Source organism: Oncorhynchus clarkii, chromosome 10 (assembly GCF_045791955.1).
Source record: "Oncorhynchus clarkii lewisi isolate Uvic-CL-2024 chromosome 10, UVic_Ocla_1.0, whole genome shotgun sequence".
Lineage (NCBI taxonomy): Eukaryota > Metazoa > Chordata > Actinopteri > Salmoniformes > Salmonidae > Oncorhynchus > Oncorhynchus clarkii.
The window spans coordinates 76042235-76054999 of record NC_092156.1 but is presented as its reverse complement, the minus strand read 5'-3'; the positions used below and the strand labels follow the sequence as shown (position 1 = coordinate 76054999).

Below are 12765 nucleotides of genomic sequence, written 5' to 3'. Positions count from 1 at the left end.
TAAAAGAGGGGTTGGTGGGTGGTGGGACACAATGCAGATAGCCCAGTTAGCCAATGTGTTGGAGCATTGGTTGGTCGGCCCAATTGAGGTAGTATGTACATGAATGTATAGTTAAAGTGACTCTGCATATATGAAGAACAGAGAGTAGCAGCAGCGTAAAAGAGGGGTTGGGGGGGGCACACAATGCAAATAGTCCAGGTAGCCATTTGATTACCTGTTTAGGAGTTTTATGGCTTGGGGGTAAAAACTGTTGAGAAGCCTTTTTGTCCTAGACTTGGCACTCCAGTACCGCTTGCCGTGCGGTAGTAGAGAGAACAGTCTATGGCTGGGGTCGTTGACCATTTTTAGGGCCTTCCTCTGACTACCACTTGGATACCACGAAGACAGAGGTTAACAATAAATCAATAGGAAAGACCAAACACTTTGACCTTTTCAACCCCTGACCTCTCGCCGTCGTCTTCCAGGAAGCTTTGGGGGCATCCGCCTCTACATGACGGAGCTGATCGACATTACCCAGAAGGCCTTGCAGTCCCAGTCGTGGAAGATGAAGGCCCAGGGCGCGGCTGCCATGGCGTCCATCGCTAAGCAACAGACGGGTTCTCTGGTCGCCCCTCACCTGGGTATGGTGTTGTCCGCTCTACTGCAGGGACTGGTTGGACGCACCTGGACTGGAAAGGTGTGTGTGTGTGTGTGATAAAGTGGTCAGTAGAGGGGGGGGGGTGCTTATAAGAGATGAGGTTGTAATTAATTTGACCAACTTGTGTCTAGTGTTTAGTACAGAGATGTCTTCTCACTCCAGTTGTTTGTGTCTAGTGTTTAGTACAGATGTCTTCTCACTCCAGTTGTTTGTGTCTAGTGTTTAGTACAGATGTCTTCTCACACCAGTTGTTTGTGTCTAGTGTTTAGTACAGATGTCTTCTCACACCAGTTGTTTGTGTCCTAGTGTTTAGTACAGATGTCTTCTCACACCAGTTGTTTGTGTCTAGTGTTTAGTACAGATGTCTTCTCACACCAGTTGTTTGTGTCCTAGTGTTTAGTACAGATGTCTTCTCACACCAGTTGTTTGTGTCCTAGTGTTTAGTACAGATGTCTTCTCACACCAGTTGTTTGTGTCCTAGTGTTTAGTACAGATGTCTTCTCACTCCAGTTGTTTGTGTCTAATGTTTAGTACAGATGTCTTCTCACACCAGTTGTTTGTGTCTAGTGTTTTAGTACAGATGTCTTCTCACTCCAGTTGTTTGTGTCTAGTGTTTAGTACAGATGTCTTCTCACACCAGTTGTTTGTGTCCTAGTGTTTAGTACAGATGTCTTCTCACACCAGTTGTTTGTGTCCTAGTGTTTAGTACAGATGTCTTCTCACACCAGTTGTTTGTGTCCTAGTGTTTAGTACAGATGTCTTCTCACACCAGTTGTTTGTGTCCTAGTGTTTAGTACAGATGTCTTCTCACACCAGTTGTTTGTGTCCTAGTGTTTAGTACAGATGTCTTCTCACACCAGTTGTTTGTGTCCAGTGTTTAGTACAGATGTCTTCTCACACCAGTTGTTTGTTTGTCCGCAGGAGGAGCTGTTGAACGCCATCGGCTCTGTGGTGTCTAAGTGCAGGTACGGTTTCTCCTCCTCTCCTTCTGACACTAGGAGCAGTCTGTCTCTCCTTCTGACACTAGGAGCAGTCTGTCTCTCCTTCTGACACTAGGAGCAGTCTGTCTCTCCTTCTGACACTAGGAGCAGTCTGTCTCTCCTTCTGACACTAGGAGCAGTCTGTCTGTAAGGTTTCTCCTCCTCTCCTTCTGACACTAGGAGCAGTCTGTCTCTCCTTCTGACACTAGGAGCAGTCTGTCTCTCCTTCTGACACTAGGAGCAGTCTGTCTCTCCTTCTGACACTAGGAGCAGTCTGTCTGTCTCTTGTCCCTGTGATGAGGATGTTGGTGATAATGAGGAGGAGGATGTTGGTGGTGATGAGGAGGAGGATGTTGGTGGTGATGAGGAGGAGGATGTTGGTGATGATGAGGAGGAGGATGTTGGTGAAAATGAGGGGGATGTTGGTGAGAATGAGGGGGATGTTGGTGAGAATGAGGGGGATGTTGGTGAGAATGATGATGATGATGATGATGTGTGTTAGTGGTGAACTCCAGAAGTCCTCCCCGGGCCAGCTCAGTGTACCAGAGGTGATAATGATGAGGATGTTAGTGATAATGGGGATGTTGTGTGTTAGTGGTGAACTCCAGAAGTCCTCCCCGGGCCAGCCCAGTGTACCAGAGGTGATAATGAGGATGATGTTGTGTGTTAGTGGTGAACTCCAGAAGTCCTCCCCGGGCCAGCCCAGTGTACCAGAGGTGATAGATCTGGTGTTGAAGGAGTGTCGTAAAGACAACCTGGTCTACAAGATGGCTGCCCTGGGCTGTGCTGCTGACGTCCTGCAGGCCACACAGGAAGACCGCTTCAGTGATATGGCAGACATACTCATACCACTCATTAAGAAGGTGAGAGAGAGAGAGACAGAGGGACAGAGTTTGTGTATTTCTCCTTTATGACATCAGTGTTCTATCGATTGGTCCAAAATGTGTGATGTCTGATCCTGTGTTACAGAACTCTGCAGCAACTTCGAGGTTGAGACATGATAGTGATGACGATCGGGATGAGAAGGAGAAGGAGCTGCAGACTGAAGCTCTACTCTGTGCCTTCCAGACGCTGGGCAAGACCTGGCCCAACAACACACAAACCCAGGGTAAGGTTCTGACTGGCCCAACGACACACAAACCCAGGGTAAGGTTCTGACTGGCCCAACGACGGCACAAACCCAGGGTAAGGTTCTGACTGGCCCAACGACGGCACAAACCCAGGGTAAGGTTCTGACTGGCACAACGACGGCACAAACCCAGGGTAAGGTTCTGACTGGCCCAACGACGGCACAAACCCAGGGTAAGGTTCTGACTGGCCCAACGACGGCACAAACCCAGGGTAAGGTTCTGACTGGCCCAACAACACACAAACCCAGGGTAAGGTTCTGACTGGCCCAACAACTCACAAACCCAGGGTAAGGTTCTGACTGGCCCAACAACACACAAACCCAGGGTGAGATTTGTAAATGTTTTTGGTCTAATTTCAATAGAAGCCAAAACAATAAGGTGATTATATCAGAAGTGATTGTAGTACTGTGTGTTTAATGCTGTGTCTCTCCTGTGTTCCCAGAGCGTTTCCAGTTGGACCTGTGCTGTCTGATGTGTGAGAGGTTGAAACTCAGTACATGGAGGGTCCAGGTGGGGGTGCTACAGTCTATGAAGACATACTTCCAGAGGTAAGGACACAAACACACAGTCTATGAAGGTTGTGGAGGGTTTCTCTACGGGAGGGTCTCTCTACAGGAGGGTTTCTCTACGGGAGGGTCTCTCTACAGGAGGGTCTCTCTACGGGAGGGTCTCTCTACGGGAGGGTCTCTCTACAGGAGGGTCTCTCTACAGGAACAGGGTTGGAGTTAAAACCTACAGGAGGGTTTCTCTACAGGAACAGGGTTGAAGTTAAAACCTACAGGAGGGGTTTCTCTACAGGAACAGGGTTGGAGTTAAAACCTACAGGAGGGGTTTCTCTACAGGAACAGGGTTGGAGTTAAAACCTACAGGAGGGTTTCTCTACAGGAACAGGGTTGGAGTTAAAACCTACAGGAGGGTCTCTCTCCAGGAACAGGGTTGGAGTTAAAACCTACAGGAGGGTCTCTCTCCAGGAACAGGGTTGGAGTTAAAACCTACAGGAGGGTCTCTCTCCAGGAACAGGGTTGGAGAGCCCTGTTCTACGCCTATCTAGATCTGAAAGACTTAAAACATATTTCTAGCCTATCGGAGGGCGAGGTGGAGATGCTGCCATGCCTATCGGAGGGCGAGGTGGAGAGGCTGCCATGCCTATCCTGTCCTTTCTGACTGGTACATGTTGTTCTCCATCTGATTTGATAAACAATTTTCTCGTTGTTCCTTCCTGTGTAGGTTGCTACTGTTGGAGAAAGAGAAAGACAACCAGAACTTCACAGCCTTGTCCCTTATTCTCACAGAGACATGCAGTGCACTCACACACCCACTAGGTAAGACCTGTACACTGCTCTCACACCCACTAGGGAAGACCTGTACACTGCTCTCACACACCCACTAGGTAAGACCTGTACACTGCTCTCACACCCACTAGGGAAGACCTGTACACTGCACACACACCTACTAGGGAAGACCTGTACACTGCTCTCACACACCCACTAGGGAAGACCTGTACACTGCTCTCACACACCCACTAGGTAAGACCTGTACACTGCTCTCACACCCACTAGGGAAGACATGAACACTGCTCTCACACAACCACCAGGGAAGACCCGAACACTGCTCTCACACACCCACCAGGGAAGACCTGAACACTGCGCTCACACACCCACTAGAGAAGACCTGTACACTGCTCTCACACCCACTAGGTAAGGCCTGTACACTGCACTCTCCCATACCCACTAGGTAAGACCTGTACACTGCTCTCACACACCCACTAGGGAAGACCTGAACACTGCGCTCACACACTAGGGAAGACCTGTACACTGCTCTCACACCCCCACTAGGGAAGACCTGTACACTGCTCTCACACCCCCACCAGGGAAGACCTGTACACTGCTCTCACACACCCACACCAGGGAAGACCTGTACACTGCTCTCACACACACACACCCACTAGGGAAGACTTGTACACTGCTCTCACACACACCCACTAGGGAAGACCTGTACACTGCTCTCACACAGCCACTAGGTAACATTTAACTTTTCGAGTAAATCATGATTTCTTTAATCCAGGTGTAATCTGGGTGTAGCTTTAATCCGGGTGTGGGGAAATTGAACCTAGATGTTTCTTATTAGAAAGATTTCACAATGTTTTTATTCAAAATGTTTCCTCCTGTAGAGAATAAGAGTTACTCCTCTGTGAGGGCCGAAGCGTTGTCTGTTGTGGAACTGCTGGTGAAGAGGACAGGAGGTGAGTCTTCGTTCCGTCTGTTTACGGGGCTGAATGACTAGTCCCACTTCTCTCAACTCTTCTAAAGGGGGTCTTTAACCCAGGAAGTAAAAGCACCAGTGTGCAGGACTTGACCTTCCATGCCTAGAATATAGGACTACGTTTGAAGCACGATGTCATTTTACTCAAACCTGAGCCAACATATATATTCATGAGCACTGCGTCATCTTCTGTTTAAAAACTATTCATCTCCTAAACTCTGAAGGGGATTAATTTTCTCCCCCCCTGAGGGGGACACAGATTGTGTCCCCTCCTAGAGTCTGAAGGGGACATTGTGTGTGTCGTTGCAGAGAGCGGTCAGTGGGAGTGTGTCTCGGGAAAGAGTCGCGAACAGCTGCAGCGTTCACTGTCCACCCTGCAGACAGACAGCAGACCTGACCTACGAGACAAGGCCCAGGAACTACGGAGGAACATCCAGAGTCAACCCTGAACACACACCTACCTAGTCAACCCTGAATACACCCCCCAGATCTGTGTGGACAGGCGTGATGATTATAATGTGTATTGTGTCAATGGGTGGACGGCTGGCTGGGTCATTTATAATTGCCATATCAACTCACTATGTAAACAAACAGCACCCTATTCCCTATATAGTGCACTACTGTTGACCAGGTCCCATAGGATTCTCTGAAGTAGTGCACTACTGTTGACCAGATCCCATAGGATTATCTGAAGTAGTGCACTACTGTTGACCAGATCCCATAGGATTATCTGAAGTAGTGCACTACTGTTGACCAGATCCCATAGGATTCTCTGAAGTAGTGCACTACTGTTGACCAGGTCCCATAGGATTATCTGAAGTAGTGCACTACTGTTGACCAGATCCCATAGGATTATCTGAAGTAGTGCACTACTGTTGACCAGGTCCCATAGGATTATCTGCTCTGAAGTAGTGCACTACTGTTGACCAGATCCCATAGGATTATCTGCTCTGAAGTAGTGCACTACTGTTGACCAGGTCCCATAGGATTATCTGAAGTAGTGCACTACTGTTGACCAGATCCCATAGGATTATCTGCTCTGAAGTAGTGCACTTTTGTCGTCCAGGGATCATCAACTAGATTCAGCCGCGGGACAATTTATAATTTTTATCTTGAGCAGATAAGATCACAATGATTATAATTGACTAAAAACATCCATTTTGGACTTGTAAAGGATCACATGCATCTCTTGGGAGGCTTTGGAATAGATTTCCCAAACTAAAATCAGTTAGAGATGGGTTTTCTTTAACATAAACAAGTCCTGGGCAGTTTGGGAACCTGGAGGCCTTAGGGATTTGTCCTGTGTAACAGCTTCTAAACGGCTCTCTCCTACAGCAGCCAGTACAGTGCACCCCTACTGGTGAACTACAAATGGTACCCTGATTCTCTAAACACTACTAGTGGGAATAAGGGGTCTTACATTTGGGATGTAATCCAGGAGGATACTGCAACTTTATTTAACACATTGGTTGTCAACTCCTTGGTCCTGGAGGCTGTTGTTCCAGCCAATCAGCTCATTCCACAGAGGGCTGAGTGTGTGTACCTTCTCCCTCGATTAATTTAAGGTCACTAATTAGTAAGGACCTCCACTCTCCTCACCTCCAGGTCTTTAATTGAAAAGGGGAGAAACCTGTGGAATGAGATGAACACCCCTGATCTACAGGGTGAGCAGGCTTTTGTTCCAGCCCAACACTTATCACGGTTTGGACTGAAATAGGTGCTGGAGCTCCACAATACTGTTGATATTCTGTCAAGAGAAACCAGCGCTCAGTTCTGGTGAACTCCTGCACTGGTCTTGATGATAGGTAATGTTAACTAGTGCTGGGTTGGACCAAAAGCCTGCACCTAGCTCTAGAGTTGGTGATGTTTCTCTGTCTGAACTTGGTAATTACTTCTTTCTCTCCCCCAGTTTGCATGTGTAAAAAAATATATTTTCAGCCATGTTGATTTAAAAACCCAACAATGAACAGTGGGGGTCGGTTGGTGTGAGGCATGTAATTCTTGTGAATTTGTCTCCAAAATAAATAAACAACCTTGAGCTTTGAAGATGTCATTATTTGGGTTTTAAACTACGCCAGACTGTGTTTGTGAAAAGGACTTTTTATTTTAAACAACAAGACATTAAAATACATGGTGTAGAACAGTATATTTCAGACACACAAACATCTGGAAACAAGGACAGAAGAATTGCTATATGCAGGATTCATGTTAAGCCAGACGGCTAGTGGAACGGACAATTAAATAATCGTAGAAAGGCTTTTAGTGATAACGTACATAAGGACAAATAAGACACGTAGAAACATCAGTTGGCCTCTCTAGCTAGCTACAGACATGAACTAGTTAGCGATTCTTTTTTGTGCCTGCGGCCGATGAGACGGGCCTTTCCGCGGCCCCTTGTTCTGGTCTGGTTGGGCCTGGGTGGTACGGGACACGGCAGACACCCCGTCTACAAACTTGGTCTTGAACAGAACGTTGGCGTTGGTGAACATGCCATCCTTCAGAGAGACCACCACAAACTACAGAGAGGAGAAACCAGAAGAAGACAATGGGTTCTTATTTTCAATGATGGCCTACCAGGAAACAGTGGGTTAACTGCCTGTTCAGGGGCAGAACAACAGGTGTTTACCATGTCAGCTCGAGGGATTCGGTCTTGCAACCTTTACGGTTACTAGGCTAACCTGCCGCCCCCAGTGTGTGTAGGACAGGTGTGTTACCTTACCTACCTCCTCTAGGCGACCCTGCCGCCCCCAGTATGTGTAGGACAGGTGTGTTACCTGGGAGTGTGTGAAGTGTGTCCTCAACATCTGTCCTATGTTCTGTGTGTGTGAGAGGTCCAGGGCAGCATCCACTTCATCCAAGATGTAGATGGGAGCAGGTTTAAACAGCAGCATGGCCAGGATCAGAGACAAGGCTACCAGAGACCTGGAACACACAGGTTTAAACAGGAGCATGGCCAGGATCAGAGACAAGGCTACCAGAGACCTGGAACACACAGGTTTAAACAGGAGCATGGCCAGGATCAGAAACACAGGTTTAAACAGCAGCATGGCCAGGATCAGAGACAAGGCTACCAGAGACCTGGAACACAGGTTTAAACAGCAACATGGCCACCAGAGACCTGGAACACAGTTGTAGTGCATTCAGACCCTTGTTACGTTACAGCCTTACTCTAAAATGGATTATATTGTTTATTTTTACCTCAACACAATAACCCTGTAATGACATCACAAAAACCTTTTGTGCAAATGTATTAAAAAAATAAAATACCACATTCTCATAAGTATTCAGACCCTTTACTTTGTTGAAGCACCTTTGGCAGCGATTACAGCCTCCAGTCCTCTTGGGTATGACGCTACAAGCTTGGCACACCTGTATTTGAGGATTTTCTCCCATTCTTCTCTGCAGATCCTCTCAAGCTCTGTCAGGTTGGATGGGGAGTGTCGCTGCACAGTTATTTTCAGGTCTCTCCAGAGATGTTCAATCGGGTTCAAGTCTGGGCTCTGGCTGGGCCACTCAAGGGCATTCAGAGACTTGTCCCGAAGCCACTCCTGTGTTGTCTTGGCTGTGTGCTTAGTGTCGTTGTCCTGTTGGAAGGTGAACCTTCACCCCAGTCTAAGGTCCTGAGCACTCTGTAGCAGGTTTACATCAAGGATCTCTCTGTACTTTTCTCCATTTATCTTTCCCTCGATCCTGACTAGTCTCCCAGTCCCTGAAAAACATCCCCACAGCATGATGCTGCCACCACCATGCTTCACCGTAGGGATGGTGTCAGGTTTCCTCCAGACGTGACGCTTGGCATTCAGGCCAAAGAGTTCAATCTTGGTTTCACGGTCTGAGAGTCTTTTGGCAAACACCGAGTGGGCTGTCATGTGACTTACTGAGGATTGTCTTCCGTCTGACCACTACCATAAAGGCCTGATTGATGGAGTGCTGCAGAGATGGTTGTCCTTCTGGAAGGTTCTCCCATCTCCACAGAGGAGCTCTAGAGCTCTGTCAGAGTGACCATCAGGTTCTTGGTCACCTCCCGGACCAAAGCACTTCTCCCTCGATTGTTCAGTTTGGCCAGGCGGTCAGCCCTAGGAAGAGTCTTGGTGGTTCCAAGCGTCTTAAATTTAAGAATGATGGAGGCCACTGTGTTCTTCGGGACCTTCAATGCTGCAGAAATGTTTTGGTAACCTTCCCCAGATCTGGGCCTCGACACAATCCTGTCTTGGAGCTCTACGGACAATTCCTTCGACCTCATGGCTTGGTTTTTACTCTGACATGCACTGTCAACTGTGGGACCTTTATATAGACAGATGTGTGCCTTTCCAAATCATGTCCAATTAAGTTGTAGAAACATCAAGGGGATGGTCAATGGAAACAGGATGCACCTCAGCTCAATTTCGAGTCTCATAGCAAAGAGTCTTGAATACTTATGTCAATAGGATAATTCTGATTTTTTAATTTACAAACATTCCTAAAAAACTGTTTTCGCTTTGTCACATTATGGGGTAGTGTGTGTAGATTGAGGAGAATTGATTTTAAAAAATAACATTCTAGAATAAAACTATAACGTGGTCCAATGCACACAGTTACACGTGCGTTCGGCCAAAGAGGACCATTCTGTTCACCGGAGTCCACTTCAATAGAATCAAAGATGGTGTTACTGATCACTAGCCAATCAAAAGAGCTGTCTTAATCCATCATCTGACCTTTGACACCTTCTGGCTGCGCGTACACAGGCAGTACAATTCTGATGTTTTGGCCAAATCATATCAGATTTTTTTTCCCCAGAGCTGATCTGGGTAAACGACCATTGTGTTTGCAGAGGTTAGTAAACTGGAAATTAGTAGCACAAGTCTAACACACACACTGTATGTATCAATAACCAATCAGTTAATGATTAAATTGATCTCCCCGTACCTCTGTCCTCCGCTGAGTTCAGTGAGGTTCTCCTTCCACGTGTTTCCCAGAGCCACCTTGAACTCCAGGCCCTCTAAGGCCCCGCAGCCCTCAGGAGGGGCCAGACGGGCATCAGCCCCCGGCAGCAGGGTAGAGAAGATACTGCCAAAGTCTTTATTCACCTGGAGACACACATTTGTAGAGAGGAGACAGAGACCGAAAAGTTTGAGTCACTTTGCCAGAGACCTGAAGACTTCGTTCCTGTTAGCTTCTAGAAATAATGTCTAGACTTTGTCTCAGAGGACTAACACAGTCTGGTGATGAAATGTCTTTGTCTCAGAGGACAAACAGTCTGGTGATGAAATGTCTTTGTCTCAGAGGACATACACAGTCTGGTGATGAAATGTCTGTCTCAGAGGACGTACACAGTCTGGTGATGAAATGTCTGTCTCAGAGGACGTACACAGTCTGGTGATGAAATGTCTGTCTCAGAGGACGTACACAGTCTGGTGATGAAATGTCTTTGTCTCAGAGGACGTACACAGTCTGGTGATGAAATGTCTTTGTCTCAGAGGACTAAGTCTGGTGATGAAATGTCTTTGTCTCAGAGGACGTACACAGTCTGGTGATTAAATGTCTTTGTCTCAGAGGACGTACACAGTCTGGTGATGAAATGTCTTTGCCTCAGAGGACGTACACAGTCTGGTGATGAAATGTCTTTGCCTCAGAGGACGTACACAGTCTGGTGATGAAATGTCTTTGTCTCAGAGGACTAAGTCTGGTGATGAAATGTCTTTGTCTCAGAGGACAAACAGTCGTGTCTTTATACCACAACTTGTTTTCACATCAAAATGGTCCTGTATCATATAACATTTATCAAACACACAGAGACAGGCAGACCTTCTGCCAGGCAGGCAGACAGATCTTCTACCAGGCAGGCACATCAGAGACAGACACACCTTCTGCCAGGCAGGCAGACAGACAGACCTTCTGCCAGGCAGGCAGACAGGCAGACAGAGACAGACAGACCTTCTGCCAGACAGAGAGACAAACCTTCTGCCAGGCGATGTTGAGGGCCTCCTTCTTCTTCTGGTCCAGCTCCTCTATGGTCTGGAGGATCTTAGACTTGTCATTCTCTACGATCCTCTTCTTCTTCATCAGGTCATTATACTGATGGAAGTTAGGGCAAAAACAGGGTCAAGGGTCACGTTCTCAACTCTCCTCCAATCATATCAAAGCTACCATTACCTATTGAGATCTGCCAGAACCTAGAGAAGGGCCCAAGAGAGGAAGAGGAATCAAAATAGACTTGATACAAGGTCCAAAGGAAACACACACACACCTCCCCAAACTCACCCTCTCCTCAGCCTGACCACACACACCTCCCCAAACTCACCCTCTCCTCAGCCTGACTCAACATGTAACACACACCTCCTCAGCCTGACCACACACACCTCCCTAAACTCACCCTCTCCTCAGCCTGACCACACACACCTCCCTAAACTCACCCTCTCCTCAGCCTGACCACAGACACCTCCCCAAACTCACCCTCTCCTCAGCCTGACTCAACATGTAACACACACCTCCCTAAACTCACCCTCTCCTCAGCCTGACCACACACCTCCCCTCAGCCTGACTCAACATGTAACACACACCTCCCCAAACTCACCCTCCTCAGCCTGACCACACACACCTCCCCAAACTCATCCTCTCCTCAGCCTGACCACACACACACCTCCCCAAACTCACCCTCTCCTCAACATGACTCAACATGTAACACACACCTCCCCAAACTCACCCTCCTCAGCCTGACCACACACACCTCCCCAAACTCATCCTCTCCTCAGCCTGACCACACACACCTCCCCAAACGCACCCTCTCCTCAGCCTGACCACACACACCTCCCCAAACTCATCCTCTCCTCAGCCTGACCACACACACCTCCCCAAACGCACCCTCTCCTCAGCCTGACTCAACATGTAACACACACCTCCCTAAACTCACCCTCTCCTCAACCTGACTCAACATGTAACACACCTCCCTAAACTCCTCCTCTCCTCAGCCTGACCACACACACCTCCCCAAACTCCCCCTCTCCTCAGCCTGACCACACACACCTCCCCAAACTCCCCCTCTCCTCAGCCTGACCACACACACCTCCCCAAACTCACCCTCTTCTCAGCCTGACTCAACACACCTCCCCAAACTCCTCCCCCTCTCCTCAGCCTGACTCAACATGTAACACACACCTCCCTAAACTCCCCCTCTCCTCAGCCTGACCACACACACCTCCCCAAACTCACCCTCTCCTCAGCCTGACTCAACATGTTCATGGCTCTCTTGTTGACAGATCTCTCCAGTCGTGTCTTGGACTCTTCCAGCTTCCTCAGCCTCTGGCCCGCCTCTTTAGGGTTGTTGACCTTGAAGTCGTATCCCGTGTTGGGCTGGCCGAACAGGCCTCTCTCCTGACTGATCCACTCGTGTTCCTCTAACATACGAGACACCTGGAGAGAGGGATGGAGAGAGGACAGGGAGAGAGATGGATAGAGAGAGGGATGGATAGAGGACAGGGAGAGATGGAGAGAGAGAGAGAGAGAGATGGATAGAGGACAGCGAGAGAGATGGATAGAGAGGGATGGATAGAGGACAGGGAGAGAGGGATGATAGAGGACAGGGAGAGAGATGGATGGATAGAGGACGGAGAGAGGGATGATAGAGGACAGGGAGAGAGATGGATGGATAGAGGACGGAGAGAGGGATGATAGAGGGATGGATAGAGGACAGGGAGAGAGATGGATAGAGATGAGGGATGGATAGAGGACAGGGAGAGAGATGGATAGAGAGAGCGGAGGGATGAGAGAGAGAGAAAAG

General features: G+C 48.2%; 2 protein-coding genes across 2 annotated transcripts in view; one reads left to right on the top strand and one right to left on the bottom strand.

The window, feature by feature from the left end:
• The window catches only part of LOC139419147 (proteasome adapter and scaffold protein ECM29-like), a 51375-nt gene extending 44310 nt beyond the window's left edge, over window positions 1–7065 (top strand). Inside the window, exons 39-47 of the mRNA XM_071169113.1 lie at window positions 465–676; window positions 1559–1602; window positions 2288–2480; window positions 2587–2725; window positions 3190–3295; window positions 3975–4069; window positions 4918–4989; window positions 5319–5640; window positions 6029–7065. Coding sequence (XP_071025214.1) covers window positions 465–676; window positions 1559–1602; window positions 2288–2480; window positions 2587–2725; window positions 3190–3295; window positions 3975–4069; window positions 4918–4989; window positions 5319–5458 — 1001 coding nt within the window. The 3' untranslated portion in view covers window positions 5459–5640; window positions 6029–7065. The remainder of the gene's footprint in view (window positions 1–464; window positions 677–1558; window positions 1603–2287; window positions 2481–2586; window positions 2726–3189; window positions 3296–3974; window positions 4070–4917; window positions 4990–5318; window positions 5641–6028) is intronic.
• A 31-nt stretch (window positions 7066–7096) lies between these two features.
• The window catches only part of LOC139419742 (structural maintenance of chromosomes protein 2-like), a 39916-nt gene continuing 34247 nt past the window's right edge, over window positions 7097–12765 (bottom strand). Inside the window, exons 23-27 of the mRNA XM_071169736.1 lie at window positions 12198–12398; window positions 10947–11063; window positions 9915–10075; window positions 7784–7931; window positions 7097–7525 (exon numbers count right to left, since the gene is read on the bottom strand). Of these exons, the coding sequence (XP_071025837.1) occupies window positions 7346–7525; window positions 7784–7931; window positions 9915–10075; window positions 10947–11063; window positions 12198–12398 (807 nt within the window). The 3' untranslated portion in view covers window positions 7097–7345. The remainder of the gene's footprint in view (window positions 7526–7783; window positions 7932–9914; window positions 10076–10946; window positions 11064–12197; window positions 12399–12765) is intronic.